Source organism: Balaenoptera musculus, chromosome 20 (assembly GCF_009873245.2).
Source record: "Balaenoptera musculus isolate JJ_BM4_2016_0621 chromosome 20, mBalMus1.pri.v3, whole genome shotgun sequence".
NCBI classification, from domain to species: Eukaryota; Metazoa; Chordata; class Mammalia; order Artiodactyla; family Balaenopteridae; genus Balaenoptera; species Balaenoptera musculus.
This window is the reverse complement of record NC_045804.1, coordinates 52,222,657-52,243,134: the sequence shown is the minus strand read 5'-3', so window position 1 is coordinate 52,243,134 and position 20,478 is coordinate 52,222,657. Positions and strand designations below refer to the sequence as shown.

Below are 20,478 nucleotides of genomic sequence, written 5' to 3'. Positions count from 1 at the left end.
AAGCAGTGTGGCTCTAAAGCCATGGGCTTAACCGTTCCTTCCGTGTCACTGACACCGTGGGTAAATACAAGGAGATAGGGCACATAAACGGGGAAGGGTGGGCAAGGCACAATGACCAGGGAGAGGGCACTAAAGGAGGAGGCCTGGTGGTGCAGTGGTTAAGAATCCACCTACCAATGCAGGGGACACGGGTTCAATCACTGGTCCAGGAAGATCCCACATGCCGTGGAGCAACTAAACCCGTGCCCCACAACTACTGAGCCCGTGTGCCACAACTACGGAAGCCCGTGCATCTAGAGCCCATGCTCTGCAACAAGAGAAGCCACTGCAACAAGAAGCCCGTGCACTGCAATGAAGACCCAACGCAGCCAAAAATAAATAAATGAAAAATAAATAAATCTATTTAATAAAAAAAAAAAAAAAAAAGGAGTAGGCAGAGGGCAGTGGCGGGTCCCGGCGTCGTGGGGCCAGGCCTTTGTTGAGGAGTGACAGGGGAGGAGTTCAGCCCAGGACGTCAGAGCTGAGGGAAAGAGGTCCCCCCGGATGCCTGCAGTGAGAGGGGGCTGTACTGACGAAGAGACCCCGGGCATCCGGGTCAACCATTCCGTCCTGATCCACTGGAGTAAAGAGGATGTCTGATCACCAGAAGCTGAAGAAATGGACGTTGTAAACAGCCCATTGACTGTAACAGTCAAGTAATGAAGGTTTTGGTGGTTCCTGACCTAGGGACCTTATAGATAAATTGTTGTGCTTTAGAGGACTTTGAACAATATGGATCTCATGCATCAATTTGTTTTTGTTTTCCTTTGGGCACTTACTGGTAGAAGTGATGAACAAAGCAAAGCTGTTGTCAGATCCCTTCTAACATGTTGGTCGAGACCTTAACGTCATGCAGTCCAGCGAGCAGGTGTGACACGTCTGAACAGGAAGGCATTTCTGTCCTATAGCAAAACCCAGTGAGGCTGAAATGCAAAATGGTAGAGTGGCAAAGTGAGATCAGTTGGCAAGTTTGACAATATTAATGAGAAGAGTTACTCTCTTGCCCGACTTTCTCGTACAAAAGTCTCACGAGCAGCCACTCACGGTCGTTTCCCCGGAGCCATCGTGAGGCCGTGATGATGAGCGTGTGGGTTGTGGTTCATTTACTCTAGTCTTATGTTCGGTACCCGAATTCAGCAAGAACAGAAGAACAGCATCTCGTATCCAGAGAACTGTCCAAAGGGACCGCTGGGAGCAGACGGCAGAGGCTGCCAGACGACACACAGGCCGCCTTGAGGTCCAGCCACGTGAACCCCCAGTGGCTCCGTGGCGAGGCTGAGCCGCTGAGGGTCTCCATCGTGAGCTGTGGGATGAACGGGGCCTCGCCAAAGCAGAAAGGCCTCAGGCCAATTACGCAACTAGCCAACAGCCTCTGGCGGCCTCCGCATTTGTTTAGATAAAACTTGAAATCATCGGCGAGCTCTTGAGCCAAAGTCTGTCTCTGTGAGGAGAAAGTCAGACTGTGTAAACCTGCCTAGCGCCACGCTGTGTGGCCTCGGGACAAGTTCCGCCACTCCACCCCCAGAGGCAGGAACAGTGTCGTCCTTAGGGAGACCTCTGGCTGTGTGTGGCCCGGTGTGGTCCTCACGGGCGGGAGGAAGGGTCACACTGAGGGTGGCCACCGGAGCCGGACCCAGTGGCCCGGCCGCCTTAATCTCACTGCCTGCCCGGGCCCTGTCCCCAGCCCCACATCAAGCACCCCCCCCACCCCCGAACCTGTAGAGGGGACGCTGATTAGCAGAGACCGGAGCTCAGGAGAGAAGGGGGGCTGCTAGCCTCTCCGTTCCAAGAAGATGACCTTTTGGACCCAGAAAGGGTAGCTGGGCTCCAGCTGCCTTTATTCAGGGTGCTCTAGAGTGCTTCCCACGTATCTCGTTTATCCTCATGATGCCCCGAGAGGTAAGTTTGTTTGAGATTTCTACACAGTTATGATTATGCCTATAGATTCGAGTTCCTGACTCCGTGTCATTCTAAACCTGGAGTCTCATCCCCATCTCACTTTTCCTAACATAACTAAACCCTTCGGGGAATGAAATGTCTCAGGCCTTAGCCTAGCCAAAGGGTGATTTTTTTTTCCCCCTCCCTTTTTTTGTTGTTGTTAAGTTTGATTTATTACTTCGCCTTCTAGCCAGGCTCAGTGGATGGTCAGAATATTATAAATAATGTGGATTGAAAAGATCGTGGATTGAAAAGAATGTTTATCGCATTCTTAGAGCACAGGGGATGGCGTGGAGAGCGTGGCCGTGGGGAAGGAGGGGCGTGAGGAGGGGGGGGAAGGCAAATCTTGTTCCGAGGCCGTGTTGGTGTGTCCATAAAAGACAGCGCTCTGAAGGGAAGGCTCGTATATTGCAGCCCGGCAATCAAGAATGCAGAACTGTTCCAGCGGGTGTAAAGAATATTCCTCAAGAATGCCAGGACCATAAGGAACTAATCATTAGACATCCCCCCCCGCATTTCCTCACCCGCACTTCTCGAAGGGGGCTGCTAACAGAGAGCCACCGTGCTTTATAAGTAGCTCCCCCAGCATCCTGGCTTTGGGGCGCCCTCCAGGATGGGGCAGCTGTGTGCGCCTGAGAAAGTGCCTCCTTTGACTGAATCAGCACCCAGTGCTTGAGCGTCTTGAATCTCTGTCCTTCGGGTCCACTAGAAATACAAATGTTATCCGAGGTCAGGACCCCACCCGCACACGGGAAATAAATGTCGCATTGGCCCATTGGCATCCAGTGATCACGCGTGAAGCTGAAATCACACCGGGCTCTTCTTCCTCTCTTGGGGCCTTTCCTCAGGCTTCTGCGAGGAAGGAGGAGGGTCGAAGCTTCTTAGCAGCTAACGCCATCTGGGTCAACCTGATTCTAGATAGAAAAGTCTGGCAAACCAGTGAGATGGTTCTTTGAGTTGCTGTCTATTCTGAGCAAGGCCGTCTTTGGGCCACTCCAGGCGTGGTCCCACAGATCTCAGAACGTGGCTCTCTCTGTCAAGAGGAAAGGAGGCCGAGTAATACTGGTGTGGGACTGGGGGCATAGTGGGACTGGTGTGTCAAATACATCCCAGGCGGCTGCTCCCCTTCTTCACGGGGCTGTGTGTCGTCAGCTGGGCACCCCGACCCATCATCTCTGCGGTACCCAGAGAAAGCCATGGCTCTTCCTGTGCTGCTAACAGATGATGTTTGATTTTGTGGTGCGGAGAACTGCCAGCGAGCTTTTAATCCTGATCTCTAAGCCAGTGGTCTCAAATGTGAGCGCCGGAAGAATCACGTGCGGGGCTTGTTCACATCCAGCTTCCCGGGCCCCCCACCAGAGACCCGGACTCAGTAGGCGCAAGGTGGGGCCCCTGAAATCGCGTTTCTAACCAGCTCTCGGGTGACACTCCTGCGATGACGCCATGAGTAGCACTGCTCTAAACATAAACGTAGCATTTCCAGCGTTAGGTAGTTTTTGGTAATAACTTTTGCAGGAATATCTACAAATGGCAGCCGAATAAAAGTTCCAGGGAATGAAGGAAATGTGATCTGGGGCTGTTCATTGTGAAACAGAGAGGGTCCACTTGGCTGAAAATTGAGTCTAAATCATCAGTGTTAGAAAGAAACCCATGAGCATCTGGTAAAATCCCAACATTTCACCAAAATGTAACTCTATTCATTTACTTGAAAGATAAGTATAGGATATATTCTCTCCTAGAAGTTTATATTCAGATCACTGACCACTAATGGACAATATATTGATTTTGAGTTTGGCAGTACCAACTGTACTTACTTTTACTTGTACCCCCTTGCAGTTCTTTAGAACCAGTATTTTATAATAGCCTGTTTTATTGAGTTTCTACTCTCTCATGCATTCATTCACTCATTTCTTTTCAACACACGTTGATCACTTACTATATGCCAAGTACTGTTGTAGCTGCTAAAATGGCCACATTAGCTACCACCAAATAAAAATGCATTTGAAATCCATACTACTGACTCTTAAAATACCAAGCAGTATTTGAATCTAAACAATGAGGTGCTATCCACTCAACCAAAACAGAAATACGTACGTGTCGAGCACGTACTAAATGACATCTGTCCTGGGCATCCGTGGATAACATGCTGGGGACACAGACATGGAAACACAGGATCTGTCCCCTCAAAGCATTTCAGACCATCAGAAAGGTGTAAACCCTGAACGCAATCAGTTGTTAATTTCCCCAGCTATTAAGTCAATTGCTCTAAGGCACGTGTTCAATATGCAGGAGCCGCCCAGGAAAAGCGGTCCACAGACCGCCTTGGGCACGGGAGAGATGGTGTCCCTGGGGGAGGGGATGGTTTTGAGCTGAGGCCCAGCACCGGTGTCGGGGTGCCGGCGGCGTCGAAGGCGGCGGAGGGCTCTGAAGCGATGCAAACAGTCCCTGCCAAGGCGCGGAGGTGTGAGAGAGGGCGGCATGTTGAGTGAGAGGCCAGGGTGGGAAAACTGGATCGTTTCTTTGGGAATGTGTCAGAACTCCACTTTTTTTGCTTTGAAATGATTTCTGAAGTATCTGACAGACCATGTTGCGTGCAAGCCAACAAATATTTCAAAGCCAAATCCGACATTTTGAATGGCCTATTCTACTTTTTTTCAGAAGAGTGGAGAAGGAGAAGTTGATGACATCATTTCAGTATTGTCCTCAAACACCTTTTATCATCCGCGCTCACAACACACAACTGAAAGGCAGACACCCTGTGTGTTTGTGGACAGGGTGTGAGAGGCGAACACCCGGCACCGGCTGGAACAGGCTCATGTCACTCCGTGGCCATCAGGGTGCCTTCCTGTGACTGCAGTTTTGTGGTCTCTTTAAGGCCCTTACACACTGACCACCTTCAGAGGAAGAAAGAAGGCAAGGACTTCTACCTGGATTCCCGGGCTCCTGGGTTTTCTTATCCTTGGAAGGGCCTCGGGCCACGTGTCGTAGGCCACCCCTGCAGGCCGGTCCTTCAGATCAGCTGTTTCCCGGTCTTTGAGCTCTGCCGCCATGAATCCTCGGGCCTCAGATACTTCTGTTCATTCTTCTTGCCAATAGAATCCTTGCTCAACAGTTTTTAGGCTGACCGTATTCTAGAACGTATGGCTGGGGATCTTGATCTTGCCCATTTGTTTATTTTTTGAGAAGTAGGATCTTTTTTTTTATTTTTGGTTGCATTGGGCTGTGTTGCTGCGTGCGGGCTTTCTCTAGTTGCGGCGAGCGGGGGCTACTCTTCACTGCGGTGCACGGGCTTCTCATTGCAGTGGCTTCTCTTGTTGCAGAGCACGGGCAGTAGTTGCCACAACTACTAGTAGTCTTAGTAGTTGTGGCACGTGGGCTCAGTAGTTGTGGCTCGCGGGCTCTAGAGCGCAGGCTCAGTAGTTGCGGCTCACGGGCTTAGTTGCTCTGCAGCATGTGGGATCTTCCCGGACCAGGGCTCGAACCCGTGTCCCCTGCTTTGGCAGGCAGATTCTTAACTACTGCACCACCAAGGAAGTCCCGCCCATTTTTGTTTTTGTTTTTTCTTTCTTCAGTCGGCTCATTGGTGACCTCATTGACCCTGGGCACCTGTCAGAGCTGCATAGGGGCTTGGAGGGCACCAGTGTCCACCCCACGTGTTCACGTAGGAACCCATGGTTTCCTGCCTCACTGACAGTTGGCACTACTGAGATGGCCCCTTCCATCTGTGAAGGTCAAGTTTTATGGATCCTCAGACGATACACTGTTCTTAGAAGGATGTCTTGGTCGTGAAGAATGTTAGAGAACAGTCCTGGGTGGAGGGGGCGTCGTTGCAGGGGTCCCCAAGATGGCGGGAAGGGCACCTTCACTCCACAGAGTGAAGAGTCCTATGGTGAGACCGTGCCTTGGGTGTGTGAGCTCTGCATCCTGACCGGTCCTGGGTATTTCCTACATTGAACTGCAAGCCCGTGGCTGCTTTGGGGAAGAGGCCCTTTTCCATGACCCAGTGCAGAGTGGCTTCCAAGTCTTTGTGGTCCTTACCCCACCCATCTTGGCGATGCCTGTGGGCTCACAACTCTCCTTCTACTAATGGGAAGCTAGCAGCTGACCAGGGTGCTGGATAGTTTTCACTCCATCCCTGCAGCCAAGCATCTCACTGCAGCGATAATTCATTAAATTCATGTCCCAAAGCTGAAAGAGGAGGCCATTGGGGCACTCTGGGTAGGAGACGCACATCCCTTCTGATAGAGCAAATATGAGTTACATTTTATTGAAGAGCTCTTAATCTATTATTTGTTAATAAGTGTATTTTTATGTTTGTGCATATAGGCGTACGCGCAGTTGGAGAATTTTGCGTGAGCATAAATTTCGAAATCTCTTTTCCTGGTAGATTCTCTGAAGAGTGACATAGAGAAGATTTTCAAGAACAGTGTGGGAGCCGTATCTGGGTCTCCCTGAGTGGTCGTGCCTGAGGGCAGGTGGCTGGCCACATACCCCTCGGAGGCCCCTTTCTCCTGCGTGTTGGTGTCGGGCATTGGTGGGGGGGATGTGGGCAGCACCGGAGGCTTCAGGCGTCACGGACGGGGCAGGTCAGAGTGCCTCCTATCCGAAGGTTGAGGACCGTGAGTGCCACGTTTGTAGCAAAGCCAGTCTCCAGTAGGTGACGACAGCAGCCAGCGTCAGTTGAGAACATGCCGTGGGCCAGGTCGCGTGCTCAGCACTAAGCGTTTTTACCTTGTTGCGTCTCCATGACAACTCGGGGAGCTCAGGGTTAGCATTCTTCTGATTCCAGGCTCAGAGAATTGGGTTCCTTCCCCAAGTGACAGAGCTGCGATTTGAACGCAAGCCATCTGGCGTCTCTGCCCACGTGCGGCTCTGGCTGTTATATTCTGCGGCCTCCCAAGGAGGGAAAGCGTGTGTTCACGCACGCGCATGTACACACACGTCTTCCGTCCCTTAGCTGCACCGCTGGGAAGTGACACGCACGGTGCTGGGGGGTAGTGGAACAGAGAGCTTACGATCACTTAACGGTGATCACTTGAAAGCAGGGGTGACCGTCAGATCACAGTAGGGCTCGTTTTTCTGCCTCGATGCTGGGGACAGGCTTCACAGCCAAGCTGAGGAACCAGGACATACGTTCTGGCTCTCTGGTAAAAGACTCGGCTCTTCAAGCGAAAGGACCACGTCTGGCTGCTCTCCTCAGCCCTTACTTTTCTTTTCTGCCACAGCTCTTAGCAGTCATCTTCCTTCTGCCCTCCCCACTGTGGCTCTTGGTTATATATAGTCCCTGTCACCTTGGGGGCCAAAGGAATGCTGAGACTAGGCAGGGGGCCGATACGGCCTCCAGGACACAGAGTGACTCTCCACCCAAAGCACCAGGAACACTGCTAGCCATCCCCACGTCAGCCGAGATGGGTTTAACCGGCTCCTCCCAAACTCTGGGTAACATCCTGTGTCTACTCTGTCGTCCGATTCCTACCACCACCCCCTGGCTTCCTCTCGACTTCAGCCCCCAGCCGGTGGCCAGCGCTCTGGAAAGTGAGAGGGCCCCTGGTCAAGGCAGCAGCCCTCTGTTTAAGAAGCACACTTTCCACTGGGGCGTGGAGTTGTCAAAACCGGCCCCTCGAGGACGCGTGGCCACCCAGGCAGCAGTGCGCTGCCTCGTCACCCGGACCACACTTCCCCGCAGGCCAAGCAGTGACAGAGCACGCTGGCCAGGGTCCCCCTGCCCTGGCAAGTCCTTCCTCTCCAGCTCGCCTTTTCTACACTCCACAATAAGTCCCCTTTCTGTTTCCACTTGTCATTACATCACCCTTCATTCCAGCAAACTCTCGTCATGTGTTATTTCTAAGCTTACATATTATTAACATTCAAGGATGGCAGTTTCCTGATGCCATGTAGGAAGGCACCTTAATCTCACCCGCAATATGTTTCCAGATCCCACCGTGGGATGGCCGGTTTCTGGAAAGTATTAGTACCCCCTCCCCCATGTGCTCCTGGAAGCTGAGGGAGAGGAGAGTATGCCTTTGAGCTCCCCCTTGGCCTGTACAGTAGGGAGGGATGGGCTGTGTTCCTCTTTATAGCACTTAACCCCTTCTAGCTCTGGGGTTTTGTCTGTCTTCACCTGCTGCGCCCCCGACACACACACACACACACACACACACACACACACACACACACACACACACACACACACACACACACACACTCACTCTCTCTCTCTCTCTCTCTCTCTCTCTCTCTCTCTCTCTCTCTCTCACACACACACACACACACACACACACACACACACACACACACACAAATAGCAACTCAATGAAGGCAGGAATTTCTGTTTTGTTCATTGCTGTATCCCCAGTGCCTGGTACCCTGCACGTGTTCTATCAATGTTTGTTAAATAAATCAGAAGCCAAGAGAGAGAGAGCCCAGAGGACATCGGCATTGTTTCTGCTTTCCTAACCACACTGGGAGTAGGGACCATCTGTTTCATTTGCGGATTAAACATTGATGGAGCGGTTCCATGGGTAATGTGTATAAAGGATACACGTGCCCAGCAACACTAATGGTGGCACAGGTGGCTCTTGTTAGGACTGTGGTGGCAGGAACAATGTGTGTTCGCCTGGGACCTGCTGGATCCAGACGGCCCATGGGTCCTACACGGTGTGTCTGGGGAGGAGGGGTCCCCAAGGGGGAGGCTCTGAACACCTAGTTCACCCCATCCACGGTGTTCTTGTTAGCCTTGTTTACGGCGGGGGCTCTCCTGCCCTGATCTTGGCTCTAAATACCTCTTGCCCGAGAACTTGAGGGCAGCTTTTCTTCACTTTGATTCCTCAGGACATCTCTAGCAAATCAGAGAATACTTGCAAGATAATAGGATATGGGACTGTGAAAGAGAAGAGTTTGGTCTCTGAGAAGGTCTCTTAATGGTGACCGCTGTTTCAAGTGGGACCTCGGCCCATTCAGAGTAAGGTGCTAGATGCAGCCCAAGATGGTAGGCTCCCAGGAGCTATGCCTTTGCACCGTCCTTTCAACGCTCAACCAGTAAGGTGAAATTGTTCTTGTGTGACTCTGATACTTTTACAAATAATTAGAGACGAATAGTTGTTTTTGCTGATGGTGTCTTTACTGAAAGATCTTGGTTACAAGTAAGAGGAAATGACTCTGGCTCGTTTAGGTTGAAGAACATGTAATTTATTTGAATGACGTTGGGTTACTTGCAAGAATCTAAGGGATGATGGGGCCAACCAAGTCTCAGGAAGAGTCGGAAGATGGGCAGGCCTGGGACCTTCCAGCCGGAGTTGGTAGAGTACCCCTCTGGAGCGTCCCCTTGACTGTGGCTGAACCCCAACTCTGTCAGTCCAAAATCACAAAATTCCTGGAGAAGAAAGCCTGGTTCACTTCACTGGCTCCACCGCTAGACCCACCAGCTGTGTCCATAGGAGCAAGTTGAACAGACATGGCCACTGCTTCCTCCCCTGCCAATAATATGTTCCTTTGAGGTCTGAGACTCAGACACTCAGTTCAGATCTACCAGCAAGTAGCCTTTGCATCTTGGTCAAATGAATTGCTTTAAACAAAACACAGCAGATGGGTAAGCATTTGACGTATTGAGAAAGAGTTCTCCTGACGGCCGTCCCTCCCTGCCTTTCTCTACCTGAGTTAGAACTTCAGCAGCAGCGCCTTCCTGCCGCCTTGCCCGTTGTCCCTAATTGATGCCAGGTGATGGTTCCCAGTCCATAGGGCCCAAACGAAGGGGTTTGCAATGGTGAATCCATAGCCTGACTGGAGCCATCCAGAAATCTTCTGATACTTCATCAAGAGGGAATTGTCAAAACAAGGTATCCATAACCGAGCTCCTGACTGTCTTTTCAGAGACGCTTGAATTTCTGCCAGACTCTAGCCAGGTTCACATTCCCAGGGGTAACAGCGCAGCACAGTGAGAGAGGGGGTATTGCTTAGCAAATGTTGATGCACCGGAGAATTGGCATTAAATTATTGACTTGACAACTCATAATAAGCTGCTTTGGATTGCTGATATGAAGGATTATCTATTTACAGTTGAATCCTGTTGTTGAATTATGGCAATTGCCGGGCTGAACTTATTTCAGGGACGGGAAATGAATAACACTTTAAGAACAAAGATGGGGCCTAGAAACTAGCCAGCACTTTCTGTGCAGGAAGCAACAGTAATGGCTGAGTTTTTACACACTCCCTCCAGGGAACGGTGTCTTCTGCGGGGGTTTTTAGTTTTGTTTTGGGGAGGCAGGGATGGGTCGATTTTCTGCCTTTCTCATGAGACCGGGAGACCCGTAAAGAGATGACGTGTATCTTTGCCCTGTCGGACCTGACCCGCAATAAGGACTCAGTAGATTGTGTTGAGTTTGGCTCTGGTGTGGGTAAATCTAAGTTGCTTGGGCAGTGCCCTCGGCCAGGGCACTTGACCAGCAAGTCTGACCCCTCCATTGGGACCTGATTTGCCCCGGGCCAGTGGGATGAGCTCTCAGGTCCTCACGCTGGGTCTCCGTGAGCCGAGTGTCAGCCTCATTGCTCCTATGGCTGTGACAGGGCCACCTGACGCCCAGCAAGGCCCTCATTCCTGGATCCCAGACCCCGGGAGCCCGCCTTTCGCCAGGCCTCCATCCGGCTCCTCTGCCCTGTCTCTTGCAGTCCTAATTCCTTTTAATTTCCTGTTTCTAGGCAAGTCCTTTTTCCCTCCTCCCCACCCCTCCTCTCGGGTCACCCTCCCTGCTTCCTGCTGAGAACCGCGCTGCCTCTGGCCCCCAGATGTGTCTCTGCACCGCTCTCCTCTCCCCAGTCAGCTCCCTACTCTCCAGAGTTGCTTCTTGTCGAGTTTTTCTATTTACACAAAGCAGGACCTCCTGTCCGCATTGAAATGGGGTGCCCACCCGGGACCTGGGGTGAGCGCTCCCCACGGGGCCAGGGCCTTCAGAGGACAGGGGTGAGCTGCCAGCGTCAGGAGGGTGCCTCTCCCCTTCCCACGTCACCTCAGCGCAAATCCAGCCCAGACACACTCAGGGGCACCAGGTTCATCCCTCCAAAGACTCATTTCGGAGAAGACCCCAGCTCTCACCCTCAGGAAGCTGGCACTTTCCAGAATGGAGCCAGTGTCAGCACCCGTGTGTGCCAGGCCCTTGGCCGGGGAACGTCACGTCACCCTCCCGCAGCCTGGGGACACGTGTGTCGGCCCTGTGGGCGTGGAACACAGAGGCACTGAGCAGCCGGCTCTCACAGGCCAGCAAGGGGCCGGGCTGGGGTCGGCAAGTCCTCCCCGTGCCCTGCGCTGTGTGCCTAGGCTGTGACCTTGTCGAAGGGCAGAGGCACAAACGCCGTCACAGACACGTTCCGTTGGCGTGACATAAAGCCGCGGGAAAGTGAAGATCTGTGTAATTCCAGTTTTCTTTGTTTTCGGTCAGAACCAGAACATAGGCACATCCTAGGCATGTTCTTTGCCTTCTGATGTATTTCTCTGAGGGGTTGTGCCGTCACTGCTGGGTCCCAAGCCCTGGCTTTCCCGCTCACGCGGCAGGACCTCCGAGGGCCCCGCGGGTTGCCTCCTCCCAGCCTGATGCTGCAGTCCCGCCGGTCCTGCGGCTGCTCCCGCCCTCACGGGCTCTCATTCGCCTCTGAGCCCCGACTTTCTCACCCAGAAACTGGGGGAAATCGTTGTTCTACCAGCTCATTGCCCGATGGTGAGAATAATATGGGGATCTGAGCACTCTGAAACTTTCAGAGCACGTGTGCCCTGTGGCAGAACGGGAGCTCTGACTTCTGTACTTCTTGCCATGCTGTCGTTTTCGTCGTCATTATCATCATTCGTGCCATCGCAGCTAGAGTGCCCAGGTTCCCCGGCCCCCGAGTCCCGCTCCGCCCACCCCCCCGCACGGCAGGATGTGTCCCGATGCCGGGCACATCTTTGGAGCTCCCTTGGGCCCCCTGCACACCCTCTAGGTCCCCCTTTGGGTATGCTTTCACCGTCTCCCTCTGCTGCCGGCAGCCCCGTCCTCAGCGCACACCCTTGCCCTGCCCTTCCTCAAAGGCCTTTCACATTTCACTTTCCCATGGCTTCTCTCGCCTGGTGCCCACAGCCAGTGTTTCGCCCGGCACAGCTGCCCTTCCTGTGGCTAATAACCGACACAGATGCTGCCAGATACTCGCGTCCCACCTTTCCTGGATGCCCGTCATCGCCCCCGGGCCTCGGCTAGAATTGGGCTGGTTCTCAACTAAATGCCACCCAGGCATTCCCCTGTTTCTGCTTCTCTTCTGGAACGAGTGGCATTTTATTTCTGTTGTTAAGCCAGGAGGCCGGCTTGCTCGTCTGACGCCCACAAGGCTGTGGGCCGTGGGTTATACAAGGAGCCAAGACCACTGTAATCACAGCTGCCATTTATGGAGTGCCAGTTACGATCTAGAAGTTTTATATACCTCGTTTTATTGAATCCTCGCAACAAGCTTAGGAAGTTGATATTTTTAGGCTTGTTCTACAGATGGTGGAACCGAAGTCAGAGTTAAGGAACTTTCCCGACGTTTCATAGCCAGAAAGTGGACATGTTTGAAGTCAGGTCTCCCTGAGTCCCCAAACCAGTGCCCCTTCAGCCACATCAGACTGCACAGTGCCTGCTTTTGGAGATCCTATGACCTAAGGAAAGAAGCGTGAATAAGTAAGATAAGAATTGAAAGATGGAGGCCAGTCATTGGAGAGCAGTGGCCCGGCTGTGAGCACCTCTCTGACCCCAGGGAGGCGAGGTCTCTGTGGGAGGCGAGGTCTCTGTGGGAGGCGAGGTCTCTGTGGAGGAAGTGGACTCCGCCCTGGGGTGGGGTGAGAAAGGGATGAGGGTGCAAGCGGAGGGGGCAGGAGGGTGAGGAGGATGGATGGAAGGTCTGTTGAGGGGATGGGGGAGGCCCGCTGGAGCCGCAGAGGAAGGTTTACCCACCGGCGGAGAAAGGAGAGCCTGGCGGGATGGGTTGAGTGCCAGATAAGAAAAGAACCAGACTCAGCAAATCAGAGATGACTCGTGCACAGTGTTTTGATGAAAGCACAGTTTGGGGAAAATTCAAATGTGGAACTGTGGTGTGAAATAGATTCACGAGCAGGGAGAGAACAGAGGCTGGTCTCCGCACTGTGCCTGTGCAAACCCAGGCCCCCAGCCCAGCCGAGTCGCCAGGTGGGCTGGAGGAAGGCGGCTCGTGCCCGCGCCCCACGGCCGACCAGACGCAAACACAGCTCCCGAGTGGGCAGGTGTGGGCCAAGGGGTGAGCTCAAGGGGAACTGCCGTTCTTCAGCCCTTCAATCTGAAAATCAGAATGTCAATAGGTTCACCGTCTCTGCACGGCCTCTACTCTGTTCTTAGCTTATTTGCTTAGTAACGGGATTAAAGGGAACATTTACATGAACTTTTGAAAACCAATATTCCAGTTTTGTCTTTTCTTCTGCTATTCCCCCCCTCAACTCAGGAGCCTGCTGCAAAAAACTCTGTTTGATCAGTGAGAACCCACTGGTTAATACATAAGCAAATGTCACCTATTGATGGGCACAACCAGGGGAAAAAACAGCTCCAGGAGTCTTTCATAAGTGTCCTCTGTGGATCTTTAGAGGCTGCATGAGAGCTGTTTGTGGGCCCTTATCCTTCCAGTGTGAAGAACAAAGCAGACAACAGGAGAATATACAGTTTGGTTCCGAACAACCAACCACAGCTGGCAGCCAGTACGGCTTTCCTTGTGATGAGCAAAAACCAGACAAAAAGGCTTCGATAAAACTGGCCTTTGTATCCCCCTCCCTCCTGCCACCTCGCCCCTCCATCCCCCCTGCTCTCCTCTCCCTCCCTCCCTCTTCTCCCCTCCCTCCCCCACTCCTCCCCTCCCTCCCCCACTCCTCTCCCCTCCCTCCCCCCTGCTCTCCCCTCCCTCCCCCCTGCTCTCCCCTCCCTCCCCCCTGCTCTCCTCTCCCTCCCTCCCTCCTCCTCCCCTCCCTCCCCCACTCCTCCCCCCTCCCTCCCTCCTCCTCTCCCGCCCTCCTCCTCTCCCTCCCTCCCTCCCTCCCCCACTCCTCTCCCTCCCTCCCCCACTCCTCTCCCCTCCCTCCCCCCTGCTCTCCTCTCCCTCCCTCCCTCCTCCTCCCCTCCCTCCCCCACTCCTCTCCCCTCCCTCCTCCTCTCCCTCCCTCCTCCTCTCCCTCCCTCCTCCTCCCCCTCCCTCCCCCACTCCTCTCCCTCCCTCCCCCACTCCTCTCCCCTCCATCCCCCTTCCTCTCCCCTCCATCCTCCACTCCTCTCCCCTCCCTCCCCGCTGCTCTCCCCTCCCTCCCCCCTGCTCTCCCACCATGCTGATCGCTGAAGTTTTCCTGCAGTTTCCTAAGGGGCCACCTGGCCAATACAGAGGCCTGCTCCCACCCTCTAAAGACAAGCCAGACCCCATACCCCCCTCCCCCCCTCCTCCTCGTCAGCGAGCACTAGGAGCCGTTACCCACGCCCCGCTGTGGCAGACGTGTTGGCGTCACAGCCTCGCTAATTTGCTGGTTTCCAGTGTTTCACTGGAAAAAATATGGACCATGAATCCCGATGAACAATCTTCAGCAAACACAACACTGTCCCTGACAGACCGTGTTTCACATCCTTTCCCCGTTTGCAAAGGAGTTTTTCTTACATCTTTTGGTAATTGCCATGAGCTGGACTTGTAAATATTATAAGTGGTTGAGTAATACTCATCTGGTAAACTGACCAAAGGAAACGGACGGCTTTTTTCCACTCTTGGAACTCTGGCATCCCAGGCCTGCCCCTGAAAGGGGCACTTGGGGATTGGAAGGGAAAATCTGCCCTGCCAGGTGCCAGCAGGCCCCGCGCAGAGCTGAGTGACGTGTGCAGGAAGGCTGCCGGCGTCCGCAGCCTCGCCAGGTGTTTGTGTGCTGGGTTTGGGGGCAGAGAGCATTCATTGTTTCAGAAGTTGGTAGGTTCCCTAGAAGTTCCACTGTCTTTCCTGGGTCTGCAATGTCCAACATTTCCTTAGCCGGGGGGGTGGGGGGGGGGCGGATGGATGACTAGACCCCCTGAGGTTTAAGCCCCACTCTGAGGCAAGAGAAAGAAGTTCTCTCTGTCACACGTGACGGAATGCTTTGCCTGTTCTTCCTGTGGCCAGTGGCCATCGGTGGCTTGGTCTCCCTCATCTTCTAAGCTGGAACCACCTTCCTATATCTGAAGTGTTGGGGGCTCTTCCCTGCCTCTGTCTTTAAGGAATAGCAACCCCTCTGTGTTTTGCATGGTGGTGGTGTGGTGGATTTTCTGATGATGCCTTTTGGTGATACTTACCGAAGTATCTGTAGATGAAACGTGTGTGGGAGTTGCTTCCAAAAAATACACCAGGGACAGGGAGCGGGTGAGGGTACAGATGAAACCAGATCGGCCACGAACCGACCCCTGTTAAAGCTGAGTGATGAGAGTTCATCACAGTGCCTCAGACTCTCCCGTCTACTCTTGTATTTGTTTCAATTTTCCCACTATAAAAAGTTGCCCAAAGGAAGAAGGAAAGACATGGGAAAAGGAAAAATAAGGAAGAAACTCTTTACCTCAGTTTTCCAGCCCAAAGACACCTGGGCCTCTCTCTCTCTCTCTCTGATAAACCCCACGCTGTGTCGGGAATCAGGATCCCCCTGAGACGGGCCCCAGGGGTAAGAAAGGGTAAGAGCGTGGCCCGAGGGGTCCGTCCCACCTGGATTCCAATCCCAGCTCTTCCTCTCACCAGCTGTGGGGCGTTAGGTAAGAGAGTTAGCTTTCTAGAACCTCAGCTTCCTCATAAAAAAACAGAGGCAAGAATTACCTGTTGCAGAGACTCGAGCAAGGCAACCCAGCCCGCTTTGAATAGTCTCCGCACGCCGTGGCTTAGCTCTCCCTGGCCTTGGAAAGACCCTTGCTTTCTCTTTCTGAAGCATCCCTCAGAGGGGAGAGACTCCATTCAAGGAAGGTGCCAGAGCTGTGTTCACATTCCAGAAGAGCCCAAGTTCTTAAAGAGAAAGCATTGCAGTGATAAGGTATGGAAACAGCTACTCTTTGACCCAGAAGAATCCACAAGGCTGCAGTTGGCTTTGGCTTATCCCTGTCACCTGCCTCCTCAGTTGACCCTGGGCGCACCCCAGTTTACTTAAGCCTGCTGGAAACCTCCTACCCAGAGGACCCCTGTTTGCTCTGAAAGGGTTTGAAATGTCAGTCTTATTTGTCGTTGATCTCAAAGTCCCACTTTTCATCTTTGGACAAGAAACCAGTTTATCACATAGTATCAAGTTACAGGCTCTGGTGTCAGCAGGTGAAGTGCGTTTCATTTTTCACAGGTCTTGTGGACCCCGTCATACCTTTCCTGTGGCACCATTTTTAGGACTCACGGTGTCTGTGGTAGAATAATCAGCGGCTGAAAGCGGGATCACCGTACTGACGATGGTTCTGATAGGCCTCCACCCTCTCTCTGCCCACGCCGCACTGTGAGCCGTCTCCGAAGCCCGGGAGCTTCTCCCCGTCCCCCTGGGGTCTCTGCAGGGTTTGTAATTGGGATTGACCATCTTTTGAAGTTTCTCTTGGACCCCTCGACGCATTTTCCTAGCTCCCCTCTCCCTGTTGCCTACCTCTTCTGTGTCCTTCCCGTTGGTTCCTCATGTTCCTTCCAGATACTCAATGCATTTATTCGTTTATAGCAAAAAGGATGTCTCGTGCCTCTTTCGTGTGCCAGGCTCTGCTCCAGGCACAGGGGACGTGGTGGTGAACACAGTCCCTGCCGTAGACGCTCACGTGCCAGCGGCGGATGCAGATAGTAACTGACTGAGGACCCAAATCGTGGTTTAAGAAGGGTCACTGCAGAGACAGAAGGAACACGGTCCATTGCAGGTCACGAAGGAGTTCCTGGACGATGGGAAACTGATGCTGAGTTTTGGAGGATGAAGAGGGATTAGACTAAGAGGGGCAGGAAAGACGGCACGGGTCCAGGCCGGGAGGCAGGAGGGTGCAGGGCACGTTGGAGGAACCGAAGTCAGGATGGCCCGAGCGCTGGACACCGTGTGGCTTCAGGGGTAGCAGGGGCAGATGACGCAGGGCCTTCAAATGCCATGAGGAGCGGGGATTTTAAGCCGTTGGACAGTTTTGAGCCAGGAAGCAACCTGATCTGATGTCCATTCCAGCTCAATTGCGGGGAGAGGACTGGGTAAAGGGAGCGGCTGGTCAGTGCTTGCAGTGACCCAAGCGGGAGACGGTGGTGACTGTGACGCCTGAGGCTGCTTCCGTCGGACCGCAGCCTCCATGCGTAGAAACTCAAATCCGATGTATGGTTTCTCCTTCCCAGCCAGTTACTGCTCTTGATTTCTTTGTCCTGCTTTTCTCATAATCTCCCTGATCTGAAAATTCAGGGCCACTCATATGGGCCTCCCCTTGGGCCATCGCAGCCTTGGTCCAGAGGCCGGGCCGCACAGGCAGCCTCTCAGCCCCAATCCTGGCTGAGCGGCGGCGGCAGGACTTCTTCCTGAGCCACCACTCAGCCCGTCTTCTCCCCCTTCCTCAGAAACGCAGTCCTCCCCCTTGTCTTTAGGGTAAGCCTGGGCTCCGGAGGGCCAGCAGTTGCCCCTGACGCTTCACCTCGGTTTGTCTGCTTCCCTCGTTTCCACTGTTTTTTAAGGAAAAAGATTGCACAATATAAACCTTTCCCCCAGCCAAGAAGCAGTGGGATTCCTGCCCAGGTGGAGCCTTTGGTCAACCTGAAGATGTTTCTGGAGGCAGAAATGAATGAGAAGATGTGTTCTTCTGGCTCTGGCAAGAAGGTGGACTGAGGGAATGTTCATTCAACAGCCACACACACCCGCCCGCTTACTACAAGCGTCTTGAAATGCTAGAGGAATATTACAACACCCCCTAGAGTGTTAACGGATGGCTGAATTGACAAGGAAGAAAGGAAATCCCCAGATGAAAGAAACGGAGGAAGAGCCAGAGACCAGCACCTAAGTGAGGCCATCCTTGGCCACAGTGACATAGAGCAGGGTCGGCAGATGCTGTGAAAGGCCAGCCAGTAAATGCGTTAGGCTTTGCAGACCCCAGACAGTGTGACACATCTCCTCTTTCTTTTTTGACAACCCGTTAAAAATACAAAAACCACTCTTAGCTCATGGGTTATATAAAACAGACCACAAGGGACTTGCCTGGTGGTGCAGTGGTTAAGAATCCGCCTGCCAATGCAGGGGACATGGGTTTGAGCCCTGGTCCGGGAAGATCCCACATGCCGTGGAGCCCATGCGCCACAACTACTGAGCCTGCATGCCACAACTACTGAAGCCCGCACGCCTAGAGCCCGTGCTCTGCAACAGGAGAAGCCACCGCAATGAGAAGCCTGAGCACCGTGATGAAGAGTAGCCCCCGCTCGCTGCAACTAGAGAAAAGCCCACGTGCAGCAACGAAGACCCAATGCAGCCCAAAATAAATTTTTTTAAAAAAAGAGGCACACTTGTGGCAAGGCTAGAGAAAAGAAATGGATGCACGAACAGGTGGTGTGAGAAATAAAAAGGACTGAGAATACAGCATAGTGTTTAAATTATAGGAGAATATAATGAACAATCTTATACCAGTACTTTTGGACACTCAGAAAAAATGGGCAATTTCCCAGAAAAATATAATTTAACAAAACTGACTCAAGAAGAAGGGAAAGCAGAATTCCCAACGTGGGGAGCTGTCCAAGTGTGGCGTGAGTGTCGAAAACACCTTGAACGGCTATTCATTCATTTATTCAACAATTGTGTATTAAGTCTCCACACCAGGCACTGTTGTAGAAAGCTGGGGATGCAGCAGTAAATAAAATAATCAGAACTCCACACGCTATGTCTATTCCGTCCAGCAGAACTTTCTATGAAGATGGAGATGTTCTCTGTTGTCTCTGTTGTCTGATAGGGTAGCCATTGGCCACACGTGGCTCTTAAGCTCTAGAAGCCTGACGTGGCCAGGGGTTGTCTGGTAGCCAATAAGATCAGTAATGTGTTAATGGCTTCCTGTAAGAGAATAAGCTGCTGAACTCTTGGGACCCTGACCTCTCCCAAAACATCTCCTCAGCCTGAGCTGGGCAGTCCTGGTGGCCAGACAGCCACGTGACCCTGACCCCCCTGTTATCTGGCGAGCATTTTCACGTGCTTCACCTCATCTGCTGCTCAATTCCCTCTCGGGGCCTTCATTTAGCGAGCGCTTGCTCCATCGCGGCCGGGCCCTGTGTCTGATACGCCACCACCATGCTGGCCTCCGGGGTGTAGGAAGCACTCATTACCCACCAGGGAAGTCAGCATGGAAGGCGGTGAGCGCGTCGGGCGAAGGGGCCGAGTCCTCCTGGGCCCTCCCTCTTCATCAGCGTTGCAGGGATGGGCGTGGTGAGTCCAGCCGCGTCAGCTGGGGGAGACGGGGCGGGCTTGGTGAGCAGAGCTGGACACGGGGAGCAGACTGGCCGGGAGGGCTGATGCTCTCCTTCGTGGTCCCCAGCCAAGAAGTTGAGGAAGTAAAACTAGAAAATGTTAATATAAAAAAATTTAAAGAAAAAGTCTCTCTCAGAATTTTTTACAGAGGGGTGACAAGTATCGTGGGCTCAAGAAGGAAAGCTAAAGCCATGTGGATAGGGGAGAAAATGGATTCTAGAATCAGTATTTCTTCATAAACACCAAGCCCTTTGCTTTATCAAGGCCTCATCAATGCAAACAGAAAACGGGGCCGAGCTGCGCACAGAAGCCGGAGCGAGGGGCTGAGTGGGGAGGCCCCAGCAGGTCAGGAGCGCGGGCACTTTTCCGGCACAGCTCTCGAGGTGGCGAGGTGGTAACGGTCCGGTGTCCCTGGAGCCCCTCCCTTCCGCAGCCTCCAGCCTGCAAAACCAGAGGCCGCTGACACCGCCCCCCCCCCCCCCACACCGGGGCTCCCTGGAGAACTGCGTCCACTGTCTCTCGGAAGATACTTCACAGGATGGGTGATGCTCGTCTGGTGTGAATCCTTATAGGGGGTCTTGTATGCTTCTGTTTTTCAGGGATGATAATGGTGATTTTGTTGCTGCTCGTGGCTATTGTGGTCGTTGCAGTCTGGCCTACTGACTAGTGGCCGTCAAGGGACCACCAGCCGGGACACCTGCCAGTGATGGAGTAAAGTTCAGCATCCTCTTGGTGCCTGAAAGCCACTCTCAATAAATTCCCCCAAAGCTCTGAACTCCTGACGTGCGTTGCTTCAGCAAAGGCAGATCGTGTGGCAGCTCCAGAGAGCTGCCGGGGTATTGGGCAGTGGGGCCCTTTTGGGTTCTGCCTTGGTCACTGGGCTGCTAGCCCAAGGTCCCTCAGTGGTCACTGCCCTGGGGCCGCTGATGGATTCCGGCCACCCCACAGCGTGCTGGGCACCCTGGGGGGACGATGCCGAATTCCTAGGCAGCTTGTGACCTCGAGTGTCTAGTCTGCTTGGGGAAGTCATGTGCCCATGTGGGAGAGCAGTGAACAGCCAAGGCCACGTGTGT

At 53.2% G+C, this 20,478-nt stretch overlaps 1 protein-coding gene across 1 annotated transcript in view; it reads left to right on the top strand.

Moving 5' to 3' along the window:
- Positions 1-20,180, top strand: part of STX8 (syntaxin 8) — a 244,203-nt gene extending 224,023 nt beyond the window's left edge. The window contains exon 8 of the mRNA XM_036837811.1: positions 20,005-20,180. Coding sequence (XP_036693706.1) covers positions 20,005-20,072 — 68 coding nt within the window. The 3' untranslated portion in view covers positions 20,073-20,180. The remainder of the gene's footprint in view (positions 1-20,004) is intronic.
- The last annotated feature ends 298 nt before the right edge of the window (positions 20,181-20,478 follow it).